General features: G+C 39.0%; 1 protein-coding gene across 1 annotated transcript in view; it reads right to left on the bottom strand.

The window, feature by feature from the left end:
- Window positions 1-684: 684 nt before the first annotated feature.
- sugct (succinyl-CoA:glutarate-CoA transferase) overlaps window positions 685-15469 on the bottom strand; it is a 94226-nt gene continuing 79441 nt past the window's right edge. Inside the window, exon 14 of the mRNA XM_036582491.1 lies at window positions 685-1803. Within this exon, the coding sequence (XP_036438384.1) occupies window positions 1640-1803 (164 nt within the window). The 3' untranslated portion in view covers window positions 685-1639. The remainder of the gene's footprint in view (window positions 1804-15469) is intronic.

Raw genomic sequence — 15469 nt, 5'->3', positions numbered from 1 at the left:
TGCCCAATTTAACAAATGTAAAGGACCTTAAGGCTAGAAAAACATGTCTGACAGCAGATTATGATTTGAGCTTTGCTTCATCCAGGAGACTTATTTAAAAATGTCTCCAGTGAAATGAACTGGAACCATATAAACAGATGACTCATTCAGGAAAACTCCCTTTAACTCGGAACTGAGCGGGACTGCTTCTCACGGAGTGTCCAAAGCAAGACTCAGACCCTCAAAGCATTCGGCTTTAAATCCGAACAAGACTATTCTCTCTATAAAAACAACCTGCTACAACCAATCACGCTGAGTGTGTAATAAAATCAGATGACAGGCGTGGGCTGAATGAACCTGATAGACTTTTTTCCACTAATAAACAATCAAAAGCAGTTGCGTATCCTCTGTTGCGGTCAAGCTCGTGACGCTGTCCTGCCATGACCTAGTCTGTGTTTGACATCAAGTCATATGTGCAGAGCAGACGGGAGGAAATCAGACATGAAAAATCTGGCAATTACCGACATCCGAAACAACGCGTATTCCACTGAGGGGCTGAAGAACTCCACTGTGGGCTACTGCAGACTCGGAAACTCTCAGATCAGACTGAGCTGTGACCTTGGACCTTGCACCTGTACATATTCATCGATTCATAGTGAGGTGGAGTCAAGCAACGCTCATAAACATCTGGTTGCACCAAGAGAGCAAAGTTAAGACAGTGTGATTTTATTTTGCTGACACTTCTTACATAAATTCTTTCTTACCATAACATTCTTACTGCTGGTGTTCAAGTTGTACGATGGACCCACAAAATTGCAATCTTATCCTCTTGGGCCAGCAATCACAGCAAAATCAACAGACCTTATTATACGTACTATGTTTAGTTGGTCTGGGTGTGTCTGAGATGTACTTGAAGACCTTAGTTTAGTAATATTTCTATCTCAGGCATCAGTTTATCAGTTGGAAGTTTGATATTTGTTTTGAAACATGTGAATTAAAATCCCTTTTGAAAGTATTTGAGGCCACTGGCAATACTGCAGAATTATGAAAGAACATGTTTTCTGCGCAACTGACAGTGTAGATTAAGTAAGAAATGGAATAGTTCTGATGCTAACAGAAAGCACATGATTAGTGATGGTCTTCTGTAGGGTATTTCCCCACTAGTATCTGCATCCAATAAAGATGTGAGCCAATACGGTGATGGAAACTGAACTTGAAAGTTTAAGGGGCTGTCTGAAGAGCTCAGAAATGGCTTTTCCTTATTCCCATTACTGGGCCTAAAGACTTGAAAGATCTGAAACCTTATCTGGCGGTAAGTCTGTGTGCATTACTGATCAATCAAAGAGTGAGAATTATCTGAGGTGATGTGACAGAGGGTCGGAAATCCAGACAGCCCTTCACGGGACCTGCCAACTGGCAGCCTACGACCCTTGAGCCTAACCCGCATGCGTCATTATGTCGTTACTGTTACATTTGCGGCTTAGTCTCGGAGGGATATTCAACAGATTAATTACAAAAACATTACCACTGGATGTGGGAGGCAGCACAGTATTTCTCTCAAAGTGCCATGTTAGTGTGTGTGTATTTTAAAAGGTTTATCAGGTGAGAGGAGGCCCCTTGGTCATATTTTGGGACTGGACTCTGCCATGTCTTGGCTACGTTAGTGCACTGCATTTTGAAAGACAGTCCCTGAAGCCAGAAGATTGTTGATGACTTCATCGCTGTATCCCAGGATGTCCCTCAGAACTTCAACTGTGTGCTGACCAATCACAGGGGGTGGAGTGGGCTTGTCAAATTCAAAACTGTTGAACCGGACAGCTGGACCTGTGTGAACAAATAATCACCAAATTGATAAAAATGTTCCTGCAAAGGTCAACCCATAATAGTAGTTATACAAGTAGATTAATAATTGGTCAGCTAGTCTCTGTAAATCAGCAACTGGAGAGGTCACTTTAAAGAGAGCTTTGTTATTTTAGCTAAGATACAACATACGGCAGTGAAGGAAATGTTGGAACAACCAAAGAAGATATTAGATATGTATTGAATAAATAGCCCTCTAAAACAGTGTTTCTCAGTCTTCGTCCACTACGTCAGCGTGTTCCCTTCCTTAAAGGGGACAAATTTACTGAATCATTCAACTGTTTAGATGTAAACAAAATCATTCAGGATGGTTTGGTGTGAAATGGGCCTTTCAAGAGAAATTTACCGAGTCGAAATCGTTCAACTGTAGTTCTAGGAACCAGACATCCATATATCTACACTACAAATATCACCATTTTATCTGCTATCCAAAATGACCAGTGAACTTACATTCACATGTCACATTGATAATGGTAAAATAGTGTTGAATTCGAAAAAATATGTTTTCTGTGTAATATTTTTTCCTTACAACGCCCTGCATGTACCTCTCCGCTCTGCATGCTTTCTGTGTTGTTTGGTTTGCCTGCGTTGCATCACACGGTGTCAGTAAAGCTCAGAGCTTATGTGAGTAACGTTATTCATCAGAGGAGCTGCGATAGATCACAGTTACACCTTGCTGTCCTACCCCATAATCTGGTGAACAGAGTAGCAAGTAGTTTGTTGTTGACACCGTGAATTTCCATTTGCCCTGGGTTCTTCTGCTTCGGCGTCGGCGGGTGTCGTATCCAATTCAATTCCTCCTTAAAATTCATGTTCCCTTTGACTCAATCCCTAATATCAACTCAGCCAAGATAACACGGCATAATTGAGATTCCATGATAAATATTACTTTCAATTTGAGTACACAATAAACAATCATACTGATAAATACCTTTTGTTCCGTTTGTTGCCGATTGGGTAAACACAGCTGGCGTACAAACATTTTTGGAACCTTTTCGCTTTCCGTAGTTCCAGTGTAGCTTGGTGTTGTTATCTGTTCAGTGAATGCGCATGCCCGAGAGGCTAGTAACTACAAAAGCATGTTAGCTCACGCGCATTGATCTCAGTTGAGAATGTGGTTTTGAGTGGAATCACATAAGTAATCCTGGAGTAATAGTTTATATTAAAAATAGGCCAAAAATTTATAACAAGGCTATCACAAAACAATGTCTCAGGTATCAAGCAATGCATTTATAACTATTTTGTGTAATAACTTAATGGGATGTGGCTTTTAGAGCCATTAAATCCTTCAGACGTCTGGTTCCTGGAACTACAATGGTGAACAATTCTGACTCTGTAAATTTCTCTAGAAAGGCGCATTTCACACCGAACCACTTTGAATGATTTTGTTTACATCTAAACCATTGAATGATTAAGTAATTTCGCAAAATCGGTGGGGTTCCCCTTTAAATTAATACATTCATTGTAAACTCAGGACAGATCTAGCATCAGCTGGGAGAAGTCAAGAATGAGGAGCAGTGACTAAAAGAGAAGAATCATAAAAGGATTCACAAACAGAATACTTAAAAAAAAACCTAAAAATGTTTAGAATAAACTGTTTCAGCCAAAACTATTAGCTAAACTCACTCATAACAAAAGACAGTGTTAAAATGACCTGCTGCAATGTCCTTAAAAATGATACTTTAGACACCTGTATGAAAGTATTATAGACACCTGGAGAAAAGTACTTTAAATATTTTATTAAAAACTATGCAACATTTTTATTTATATTTATTTATAAGCTGACATTTATCAAAGCAATTTCTTATCACTTGAAACAAAATAAACACCTTAGACAACATACATCAAATATACAAACACCTATAAAAATGTCATATAGTCTCCCAAAATGTCAGGACTAGGCCTTTCTTCTTAATGCTCGTGCCCAATCTTTCCTGTCTTCATCATTTTTTTAACCGTGACTGCCTGATTTCTGAGCTTCTGCAACCATACGTGCACTCTACTTGTTTATTTTCAGTTGAAGTGCTAGGAAATTTTTCAGTTTGAATAAATAAAATACGACCCTTTATTTTACTTCTGCTTTTTTGTTTTATTAATTTTATTATTTTTTATATTTGTGGAACTGTAAAGCAAAGCTATTTCTTGATTTTGCCACTTACAATAACAGAATTAAAAACGAGAACTGACCCATTTTCCTGTTTTTCAATACTGGTTTTGAAATGAAAATGGAATGACCACATTTTTGGGTTGGCCTGTGAAAAACTGAGTAGATACTACTGTGAAAATTGGCAGATACTGTGAAGATTTGGTAGATACTAGGGGTGCATCGATATCGATACTGTTAATGGGTAGTATTGGCCTGATACTGTCCTCATTTACTCGTACACAACCTCATAAAAATGGGCTGACACCAACATGCGATACCACCTAATACCATGTGATGTAAGCCGAGAATATGCTGTCATGCTAATAAACCAACAACTCAAGCTGGCAGTGAATGAGAATCTGCTCGCACTGCAAAGTGTTACTGACACTGTGGAGGTCAGAGACAAAGTCGTCGATCACTTTAAACATTCTGCCTTGGCATATTTCCACCAGTATGATTTTAGCTACATGTGTCCTTAATGCAGGTGGACACATAGACTAGCTAAACAAAGGCAAAGAGTTGACTCTTACAACCAACGTCCGTACATGCTGACTGTATGCCAGATGTTTGACTGAACAGAATTAGGAGGTATAAACATGAATACATTGATTTTTTTTAAAGTGTCTTTGTAAAACAGGCTGTAGAGACTGTATTGTCCTACCATGCATATTTCAGTGCACAGTGTGGTTATCCGAACTGCTGTAGCTCAGTTTCTCAGGGTATTCGCTCAGTACCTGGCGTGCAGTGTGTTATTTTGGAATTTGTTCATAGACAAAGCTGTCTTTAGAGCTGCATTTCACATGGCCTGGGAGTCGGACTGAATGTTTCACCCAGCATAAGCATATAAATCATAGGCTTTGTCCATACATGATGTTCAAACCTGTTCAAACCTATAGTGTGACCAGAGAAAAATACTGCTTGGCTCAATCAGCCAATCAAAAACTTCAATAAGACATAAACTCCACGGGTGAGCGATGTGATTCCTGCTGTCACTGTGCTGCAGAGACTGTTGTTGAAAGAGCCAGATGAGGAGCATGAGAACAAAACTATCCATCGTACTTACGGCTGTACAGAAGTGCTTGTCTAATGTGGAACAAAACCTGCTCTTCTAACTATGGTAACTAATGTAGCATAGCTAGCTAATGCACATCACTTAAAAGCCAGATTTCAATGATTTAACCATTAAGGTTCATGCTAAATCATAGGTTTATTTTATCAATCTGTACATAAGGACACCTTACTGCACATATTGCACTTTCTGCACACCTTATTGCGCATCTTGCAAATCTGGACACTCCACACCTTGACACTTTATTTTAGTACCAATATATGCACATATTTATTCAGTATTGTCATTATTTGCCGTTACCTGCGCCTCCTTGTACAGTCATTATTGCACTGCCTTTTTCATCTCAGGTTATAGATCTTATTGCAGATTTTTGTATATTTCTATTTGTATATATGCCTGTAGATAGGATTTTTGTATTCACGGGCTGCTGGATTTCCTTCGGGATCATTACAGTATCTATTATCTCTCCATCCATCCATCCATCCATCCATCCATCCATCCATCTCACTCATTTACACTCACAACTACTTGTCCAACAAACACCATAAACCATGTGTCTGCTCACCACAGGCATGTTCACCAGACAAAGATGACATAACTGAGTTAAAATCAGCAGAGATGTACAAAGACGAGGAAAAACACACAGCAATTATTAGAATTATCTAATACCCAACAAGAAATAGTTTGAGATGTGTATACCATTTGAAGAGAGAAGCTGTTCTGAAGAAAAAAGCTCATATCATATTACTAAAAAAAGTAACTAAATACAAAATACAGCAACTAAAGAAGCATAACACACTATACTATACACACTATCTAATGTTATACAATTTAATTTATAAGTACTGACACATGGGTTTCTGACCTGCTATTTTATGAGTGCTATTCATTAAAGATCATTTACAAAGCCATCAGTTTGGATCATTATTTTACTGTAATGAAATTGTGCTCAAATTTTATAATAAAGAAAAATGCCAACTATAAAGCCGATGATAAAAACAGATGACAGTTAGGTAGTTACACTGTATGACTCACTTCCTTGAAAAAAGTTACTGTGATCATTAGCGGCATTAGCATATCTACATGTATTTCAGTCCCGTCTTTTCAAAGTCCAATTACTTTTGCTGAAATGAATTACCAATCCTCTTCCACAGCTCTGACTACAAAATAGCAAAGACAGATGCAAAAAGCAAAGGGACGTCTGACATTCAAAAATCAGTTCAAGCAATAAAAGGTGGGCACCCACCCACGTACTGTTTCAATATGCAGAACTGAGCAGTTCCTGTCTCAGTGCTTTGAGCATATCTTCTCCTATGCACCTAGAGGTCATACTCCCTGTGAACTGCCACAGCCTCGTAATGGCACCCTAAACATATGTTTGATCTCCATATTTAATGCTTTTCTACATAAAGACACAAGATTTTCAAAATATTGATGGACTATGTTGACCAGAGCTGAGGCCTGTCGCTTGTTATTAATGGCCCACTGGAAAGTACTGTTTCAAACACATGAAGTGAGACAAGGAACAGACAGGAACTAGAGGAAAACTTGGGTTAAAGAAGCATCCAAAGAGAAGGAGCCACATCTCTCTGTCTCTGAAGCGGTCATGCCATTTATAACTGTTTCCTGATGTTCCTTTTGATTGATTGTGCTTCTCATGTGATGCAGGGAAACATACGTTTTGGCCTGGCATAAGACGCTGCCATTCATTGCTAAATGGGGGTGGATGCCAGGAAGATGAAATTACTGGTAGCGTTGATTCAAACATTCTCAGTCAGGCAAGGGAATGTGCAAATAAATCAAGATGTTTAATAAGGGCTAAGCGTACTGAAGTAGAGTCAGGTTCTATAGGCCTAAAGCCCCACATAAGGTTAATATCTTGGTTTGAAATCCAGCCCTGCTCTACAGAGCAACCAGCTGGAATCTGGAATTATGCACAGGAAATTTGTAGTTCCATCAGTACCGTTAGTAATCTCATACTAAAATACCAGTAAAACAGCCGTACCATGGATAAGACGTAGGCCATGACAGTGATTTATTCTAACATGGGTAACATAAGACATTTGATAATATTTCAGGGCCAAGCAGATGCTCAGTAATACACACAGAGAGCCCATACAATAAACTATGACCATGACCAACTAGGACTATGAATAAATACTAGTGAAATGGTGAAATGCTACACTAAAAATTAGGGTACAAGTTTAATATATAAAAAAAGGTACCACTTTAGAATAAGACTACCCTTATAAAGCGTTCATGAATGGTTTAAAATGTGTTTATTAATGGTTCATACCTAGATCATAAACACTTTATAAATCATTTATAAGCAGTTATAACATTAATAAAAAGGTGAGCTCATACATCTGATGTATATGAATGCGTGATGAAGCTGTCAGTTTAATGCTGACTGATGGATTAAGATCAGTAGGCATCAAAATCTGAACTTTAACAGTATAAATGAATGTGGGTTCACTATTAGGCAATCAGTAGCCCTTTTAAGTGTTATAACTGCTTATTGATAATTATAAGGTGGTTTATGATGTAATTAATAACCATTTATAAACTCAACAGTGGTCTGATGTTTGTCTAATAGTGAACCCACATTCATTTATACCATTAAACCTCAGATTTTGATCTTGAACTGATTTTCCTTTGTCTTCCCCATCAGTCAGCATTAAACTATCAGCTTCTTCACATATTCATACTCATCAGATATAACAGCTCACCTTTTTGTTCATGTGTTATAACTGCTTATTAATTTTGAATGACCTAAATAATAACTGTTAATTAACTTATTTTAAACCATTCATAAACCCTTTATAAAGGTATCGAAAGTGGTACCAAAAAAACAAACTACTGAGAAAAAAGGGGAGTGAAGATGGCTTCAACAAAACCAGAGGCAGCTGGGTGATGCAGATGAGGACGAGACAGCCATTAAAGTATAAGACAGAAAAGGGAGGGAGCCGCAGAACTCGAACATGATTGTGTGCGTGTGTGCGGTTTCGCAGCCTCAGCAGTTAGGAGCGATGCCTTAACCACATCCTCCATTTTCTCCCTCCCTCACTCTTCCCCTGCTCCTCGGTCCTCTGCTTCTGCTCACAGCGCCACGGGCTCTTCATTGTCTCCAGCGCTAACATCTGCTTCTCCTCAGCCCATAGCCTGGCGAGGGAGGGAGACACTCCTCTCTCCTCCGCAGGCATGGTTCAAGGGTTTCCTTTCCTTCTTCCGTAACAAAGCCCTCTCTGTCCTCTCCACCAACTCAGTGCTAGATTCGTCCACTGTTATTTGGTGCTCTCTTCTACACCGTAAGGCCAAACCTAAAGCTACAGAGGTCCTTTATATTGGCATATAGGGGGGACAAAGGGCAGGACAACCAAACCATAGTCATGGCAAACACATTTTTTGAAGGAAAAGTTGTCCTAGCTGTCATACCTTGAATCAGAACTTGAAGAGGTCATGCTGTGTCTCCTCTTGGAAGTGTATAATGATCAACCACTCTGATATTCTAAAATGGACGTTCATTAGCTGGGCTAAACAGCCCTTGACATTTTATGAGCGATATGGAAACCAGTGATCTGTGGGCCTCTGATTGCATGTAAATATTAGCATCCAACCAGGAAGCACATTCAACCCTTTCCTGAGTGGAAACGCCATGAGTGTAGTTTTCCGGTGTTTCCATAGCAATTCCCTGTGGCATGAGGAACACCAATGCTGGATTCTTTCCGGTAGTGTGGGTAAGTATCAGTAATGACTTGATCTGGTGGAGGTTACCATCATTTCCATTGCCTAATACACAGTGCACAGCTTTCACACACTTGTCCCATCCTCTGACTGCCAACCAAATCTTGACAAAATCCTGATGGCAAATCCTGACGGCTCTCAAACTGGAACCCCTGGGTGGTGCTTGGCTCAGGCATCAATATGGACAACATTCAACACAGCATAAAGTAGAGGTTGACCCAGGACAAACCATGCCTCTAACAAAATCTGGCTTTATGAGGCTTCTGAAGTGAGAGAGAGAGAAAGTTTCCATCAGAAGAATTCATACTTGGAGGTTTTGGGCTTCGGCGGGCCATTCTCAAAGCTGAAGACCAGCAAAAACGCACACGGATTTTACAGAAAGCTATGAAGAAACTATTTCCAGGAAAAGATTTCTAGGAAACAATCCCTCCCACCATTTTATTTGTTGGCTGGTGTGAAGAAGTACACAGCTAACTGCGAGGCTCATCTCCGGTTCTGCATCGTTGGCATTAAAAGAGACTAAGAGAAAGAAATTGAAGTGTTCTGACAAGGCCAGGAAGGCAAAAGCATTCAGAGGAAGACATGAAAAAGGCAAAATCAGTGTGGATGAGGGATCAGAATCTTTTCATCCAAATCAAGGAAACAGAGATTTCTAAAGTAAAGAGAAATTTACTGTGCCTTCAATAAGTACTAGCACCCGGGAATATGAAGAGGGTGACATGCTGGAGAAAATTTACTTCACAGTTCATTAAAAGCTATTATTTATTTTATTTAAAAATAATTATAAAAGTATATTATTGGTCACACTTTATTTTGAGCGGTCCTTTTTAGAGGAAATAAACACTAAACAGATTCTCAGTAACAACAACAACACATCAATGATATACAAGCAGTAGATTAAGTAGAGTATTTAGCAATAGACTTTTAATTAACTACATAAATAAAATTTGTTTTAGAATCTGCTGAATTCAGTTGTTTTTCACTTTATGTGCAGTGTCCAAGTTCATCTCTGTAGTTGTAAGCTGAGAGGTCACTGAACATACAACAGATATAACACAGTCCATTTCAACATCATCAGCAAGCTGTTATAGATATGCTGCTGACACCATTCTGTAAGTGGAGGTAAACTGGATTAGATTTTGGGTTGAGATTAAGGTGAGGATTAGGATTTGGGTAAGGTTAGGTTTTGGTTATGTGTACCATACCATATATGAAGTCCACTTCATGTAACATATCCACAATACATCTAGTTAATGTAAGTAATGTATCAACAGTACATCTTCAAGATATCTACCTGTGTTCAGATGCTTCACTACTGCTACTTCACTGCTATGCTGTTGAGGTGTTACTGATACTCTGTTAAGAGTTTATTAACCATCTACAAAGGACCACTCAAAATAGCATTACCATATTATTTTATATGATTTCCATTGAATAAAATTAGCTAATATTGTGATGACTACAAAAAATAAATTGTTCTTTTTTTCTGAAAAAGATATGTAGTTAGTACCTGTGCTAACATACCAGCAAGGAAGGCCAGATGTATGTATGAGTGCACAGTGCAAAATGTGTCTCGATGTGCTATGACTGCGGCTTATCATGCAAACTGTGCCTTCACGGGGAAAAGAATTTACAAAGAGCAGTAAAATAATGGAGACATCAACAAGGTTGAGAGCAAACAGAAAATGAAAATTCAATGATGAAGAGAAAGAAGCAACATTACTAAAAGAAGTTCCTTTCCACCAAAACATTTTACTCTAAGAAAACAGAACTGGAGAAACAACATTGAGATACTTTGTGTGCTTATTTTGTGCTGCATCTTCTCACACCTGTACATTTGATCTGGGGAGATGAAATAATGTTATTCTGTAGGTAAATATACTTTCAGCACGTGTTCAAGGCCCGTGCCTTTGTCTAGTCACTACTTCTGCTGCTGTTGTTGACAGAATTCTCTCAGCAACATGTTTTGAAGACCCCAACAGAAATTTGAGCCTCGTTTTAAAAGGCGGAGAGGAATCCATGCAAAATTGGCCACTACAAGCTTCTCAAACTTCAGTAAAAACTTTGGCGAAATATGTAGTCAGCTGTATGAGTTCATCTCTCTTTATTTTTGCTCAATGCTCCCATGTTTTGCATGGCCTCCCTCAAATGCTTATGAATCAAGAAGAGAAGGGCATTTTGCTTTATTCCAGGTACACTGTGTTTTCCACACATCATGTGGACAAAATGTGTCCAAAAAAAGCCGCAAAAGACTTACTCATAGGTCAGAAGTATGTTAATACTGGATGTAGAGTATCACCACACCCCTCTCAGTCCTGATCCTCAGGTGAATCTCGCACTCAGTCCACAGGGTTTGAGTTGGGCTTAGGTCAGGAGGCTGGGATGGCTATTGCAAAAGCTTGATTCTGCTCTCAGTGAGTTATTTTGCTTGTATCTGGAGGAATGTTTTGGATTATTGTCCAATTGGAAGATCCAACACCGACCCAGTTTTAAACTCATGACAAAGGCGAATAGATGTTGCTCTACAATGCCCTGGAAGTTCAGAGAGTCCATGATATCATGTGTCTCAGCAAACCATGGCTTTTGGAAACAAAACAGCCCCACAACCGCACATAACCATCAAAATACTTCACCGTAGGGATTAGGGTATTTTCTGCATGACCATATTTCTTTTTGCGCCAAACCCACCTTCACTGTTTGTGGCCAAAAAGCTCTATTTTGGTCTCATCTTATCATGGAACCCAACTGCAATCAAAGTCCCAATGTTAAGTTGCGCAAATTCCGGGCACTTACTTTTGAGGTTTAATCAAAGAAAAGCTTTTCTTCGGCCAAACCTTCCAAATAGGTGGTTGGCAAGGAGGTGGTGCCTTGTCATAGTTTTGGAAATTTGCTGGCTGTAAGTTTTCAGCTAAGAAATGCTTTGCCTCTACCATGATCAGTGAAAAATGACTGTTGCAATTTGTTCCAAGTTCATTTCATCCTTGGTTGTTTTACATTTTTAATTATTGCATTGTGGATCACATTTTTCACATGTATGCTTTGCAGTCATTGCCTGTTTTAAAATAATGATATGATTGTTATATAATTGTTTTACTAGGTGTTAAAAGATCTTTTTTTCGACTTAGCCTGAGCCAATAATTCTCTAATGCACTCCAATTTGCCTTTCTAAAAAAGTCCTTTATTATTCAAAAAACGAATGTTTTGTATACATTTGAAGGACTAAATGCAAGATTCTCCACTATACCTTTAGTATACTTTCAACTATAACAGCATTTTAAGATATTGTACACTGGATGTCTTTTTCCTCTCTCCACTGGCTCGCTTCCCGGGATCAAACAGCAGAGGGACAGGAGAAGGGGAGGGGAGCGTGTGTGAGGCTTCACCGCGATCTCCCCACAGCCTCCAGCGATGACTAGAGCCGTCAGTCCAGGGTGAACATCTTCATCAGAGGTGCTTTGAGCCCACGCAACAAGTCGCCCCTCTCAGTCTCTTTAATCAGCCACCCTGTCTCTTTTTAACTGCTCACTGCATCTTTAATGGGCGCGAGTGAGCAAGAGATGAAGAGTACGAGAAAGACAAGTGCGGAAATGGATCAAAGGCGGCACTGAGGCATAACAGGGGAAGAGAGAAAGAGAGAGAGAGAGAAAAAGAGAGAGAAGAAAAGATCGGGGGCTTTCAAAAAGTCAATTAAACGGTACTGTTCGGCACATCAGTTTAATTTTGTATTACAAGATTAAAGCTACAGTGTGTTATTTTTTTGCACCAGGTTCCAAAGTAAAGTATTTGTGTAGGTGGCGAGGATGTAAAAATTAGAACCAGATGAATTCATTCATGATCTGGAAACGGTGAGTCACTTCTGATGCTCTTTTATAAAGGTTGAAACAGAACTCCATTCATTCAAGTCCATGTTTTGTGTATAATGGCTCCAGAACCATGTGCCAAATGAGGAATAAGGGAAATCAAACATTTCCACAAGAGTAAAGTCCAAACTAACACTAACACCCCTTTAACTGTCCAAAACCTCATGAAGAAAAACGCTCCATTGAAAGTCAAAACAGAATTCTGTAGCCCTCAGTATAGCACAAAGGGAAAAAAAAGGATGTTTTACGTCTTGAATGACTTAATCTGAAACGATCCCTGCCAAATCATTCAACGTACAATTGTCAGTTTAACCATGAAATACCCAGAGCATTGAAGAAAAACAAAAAGTAACTGAAGAATCACAAATTAAAAGCTAGACAACACCGCATCATCGTATGTCTGAGACCCCGTATCATGACTAATAGATTTCCTGTGAGAAGTAGATGTGGGATGACCTAAATTCTCCTAAAATGAAAATAGCCGGAGGGAGAATCAAAATGGAGGGAAAGAGATTCACAGGCATTTGATTCGAGAGTGCTCCCTACAGCACTGGAGCGGCTGCATAGCAGGAGCTTTTCAGGATGGGCGGCCTATGTTACCTGACCTCTGGAGATACCAAGAGATTCTCTTCATTAAGATGTGAACTCAGAGTCTCTGTGTTTGAGGGGTTCATTCATAAGTCTTCCTCAAGGAAAGAGGCATATCCATTACCTTTTAGCCTTATCACAACAGCAAGAGGTGGTGTTTGCCTTTCGGGCAGCAGCAATGAGCTACATGAATGGAAAGCTTCGGTATTCTGTCTTGAAACATACATTCCTTATTGTAGCACTCACAGCAGCCATAACCTGCAGCCATACTGTCTGCAAGGTACTCTTCGAAATACACTGATTTCTTACCGACACTGTCAGAAAAAGGGTAGTGTCCTGGTACATTTTTCTTCACTAAGTCACAAACAACGTAAATGTACCCCAAAACAATGGTTAATCAGCTAACAATGGCTAATTCTGTACCTTAAATAAGTTTTCAAGGTACACTACATTTACTTTAACCAGTTGAAAGGTACCTTTCATGTTTTCAAAAAAGAAAAATTGCACCACTTTAAAATAAGACTACCCTTATAAAGGTTCATGAATGGCTTAAAATAAGTTTATTAATGGTTATTAATTAGGTCTTAAAGGAGCTTAAAATCATTAATAAGCATTTGCAACACATAAATAAAAAGGGCAACAGTGACCTTTTGTCTGCCTAATAGTGAACCCACTTTCCTTCATACAGCTAAACCTCTGAACTTACTTTGTCTTCATTAGCTAGCATTAAACCTGTCAGCTTCACAACATATTCATACTCATCAGATATAACAGCTCACTTTTGCCTTTTTTGTTAATAGGTTATAAATGCCTATTGGTGATTAATGAAGTGTTTATGACCTAACAAATAACTATTAAGAAACTGTTTTTAAACCATTCATAAAGCCTTTATAAAGTCTTATTTCAAAGTGGTACCAGAAAAAATAAATAAGCCTGTAGTTAAGACAGAGTACATGGAGTCAATGCAACTTAAAATTGCAATGGAGCATGGTACAATTATGTTCCCTAACTAAAGGTACTAAACACATACCCTAAAGCAAGGGTGTCCAATCTTATCCGCAACAGCCAGCGTGGCTGCAGGTTTTCATTTCTCCTGATTCTACTTCTTTAATTGGCTGGTTCTGGTCTTCAAACAACTCATCATGTGAGATCTTGCTTTGCTTGAATGAAAACTTGCACCCACACTGGCCCTTTGTGGATAACAGAGGATCTGAGAATATCACCCAGTGATGTGACAGTTTAGTACCTTTATTTCTGAGAGTATACTGATTGTTGGTGCTCATTACAAGTCATTATAGTTGTGATCGAGAGGGCTGACAGCAAAATCATCAGTGCATGGACAACCACCCTTCCTACTGGTAACTGTAACACATGTTGTAACTGCATCTTCTCCTATTAGCATTTAAACATACTAATCCTTTTCAATTAACAGTCTCACATATTTCATTTAATGGTAATAATTTACCCAGCCTCTCATACAGTCATCAAACATGTTTAACGAATCCTGAAGCTCAATTAGGCTCAGGCACAAATTTCTCACTATGCAGACAATCTATGGCAAATGTAAAGATTACATGACAGGAACATCCCTGACCTCTTCTCTTCTTGGACAAATCTGACATCTGAATTACACTCTCAGAAAACCATCACTGGGCCAGTCCCCCTCTTGTCACTGGGGTGGTACCCTTAAGGGTACATCTCAGTACCTTTAGTCAGGGAACATAACTGTACCATAATCTGACTCCACACACCCCGTCTCATCTCCAGGCTTTTATTTTATTGTTCTGTTTCAAAACATTAGATTATGAAAAGGTACAAATCCGTACTTTTCACCTGGAAAAACTTATTTAAGGTACACAACTGGACCTTAAAACCACTGTCGTACCTTTGAGGGGACATTTACATTGACTGTACCTTGATGAATGAAAAATGTACCAGCACAGAACCTTTATTTTTAACAGTGTAGGTTATACACCTACTTGTATCACATCTCACTTTATGATGCTTCCCCTGATCTTCAGAAAGCTTATTCAGTCTCTTAATTCAACCATCGGACAGGATTTGCTTTACAAGAGGTAAGGCAATATAATTTTTACCAGTGTTTACCAGAGATTTTTTATCCCATGTGAAAGTGATCATAAATAAGTTTTCAAGGTACATCCTGTGGTAAACTGGCATTATCCCACCTCCACATGGAAAAGTAATCCTGCTCAAACAGTTCTT

This window comes from Colossoma macropomum, unplaced genomic scaffold, assembly GCF_904425465.1.
Source record: "Colossoma macropomum unplaced genomic scaffold, Colossoma_macropomum, whole genome shotgun sequence".
NCBI classification, from domain to species: domain Eukaryota; kingdom Metazoa; phylum Chordata; class Actinopteri; order Characiformes; family Serrasalmidae; genus Colossoma; species Colossoma macropomum.
The sequence above is the reverse complement of the archived record's forward strand: the minus strand, read 5'-3'. Positions and strand labels throughout refer to the sequence as shown.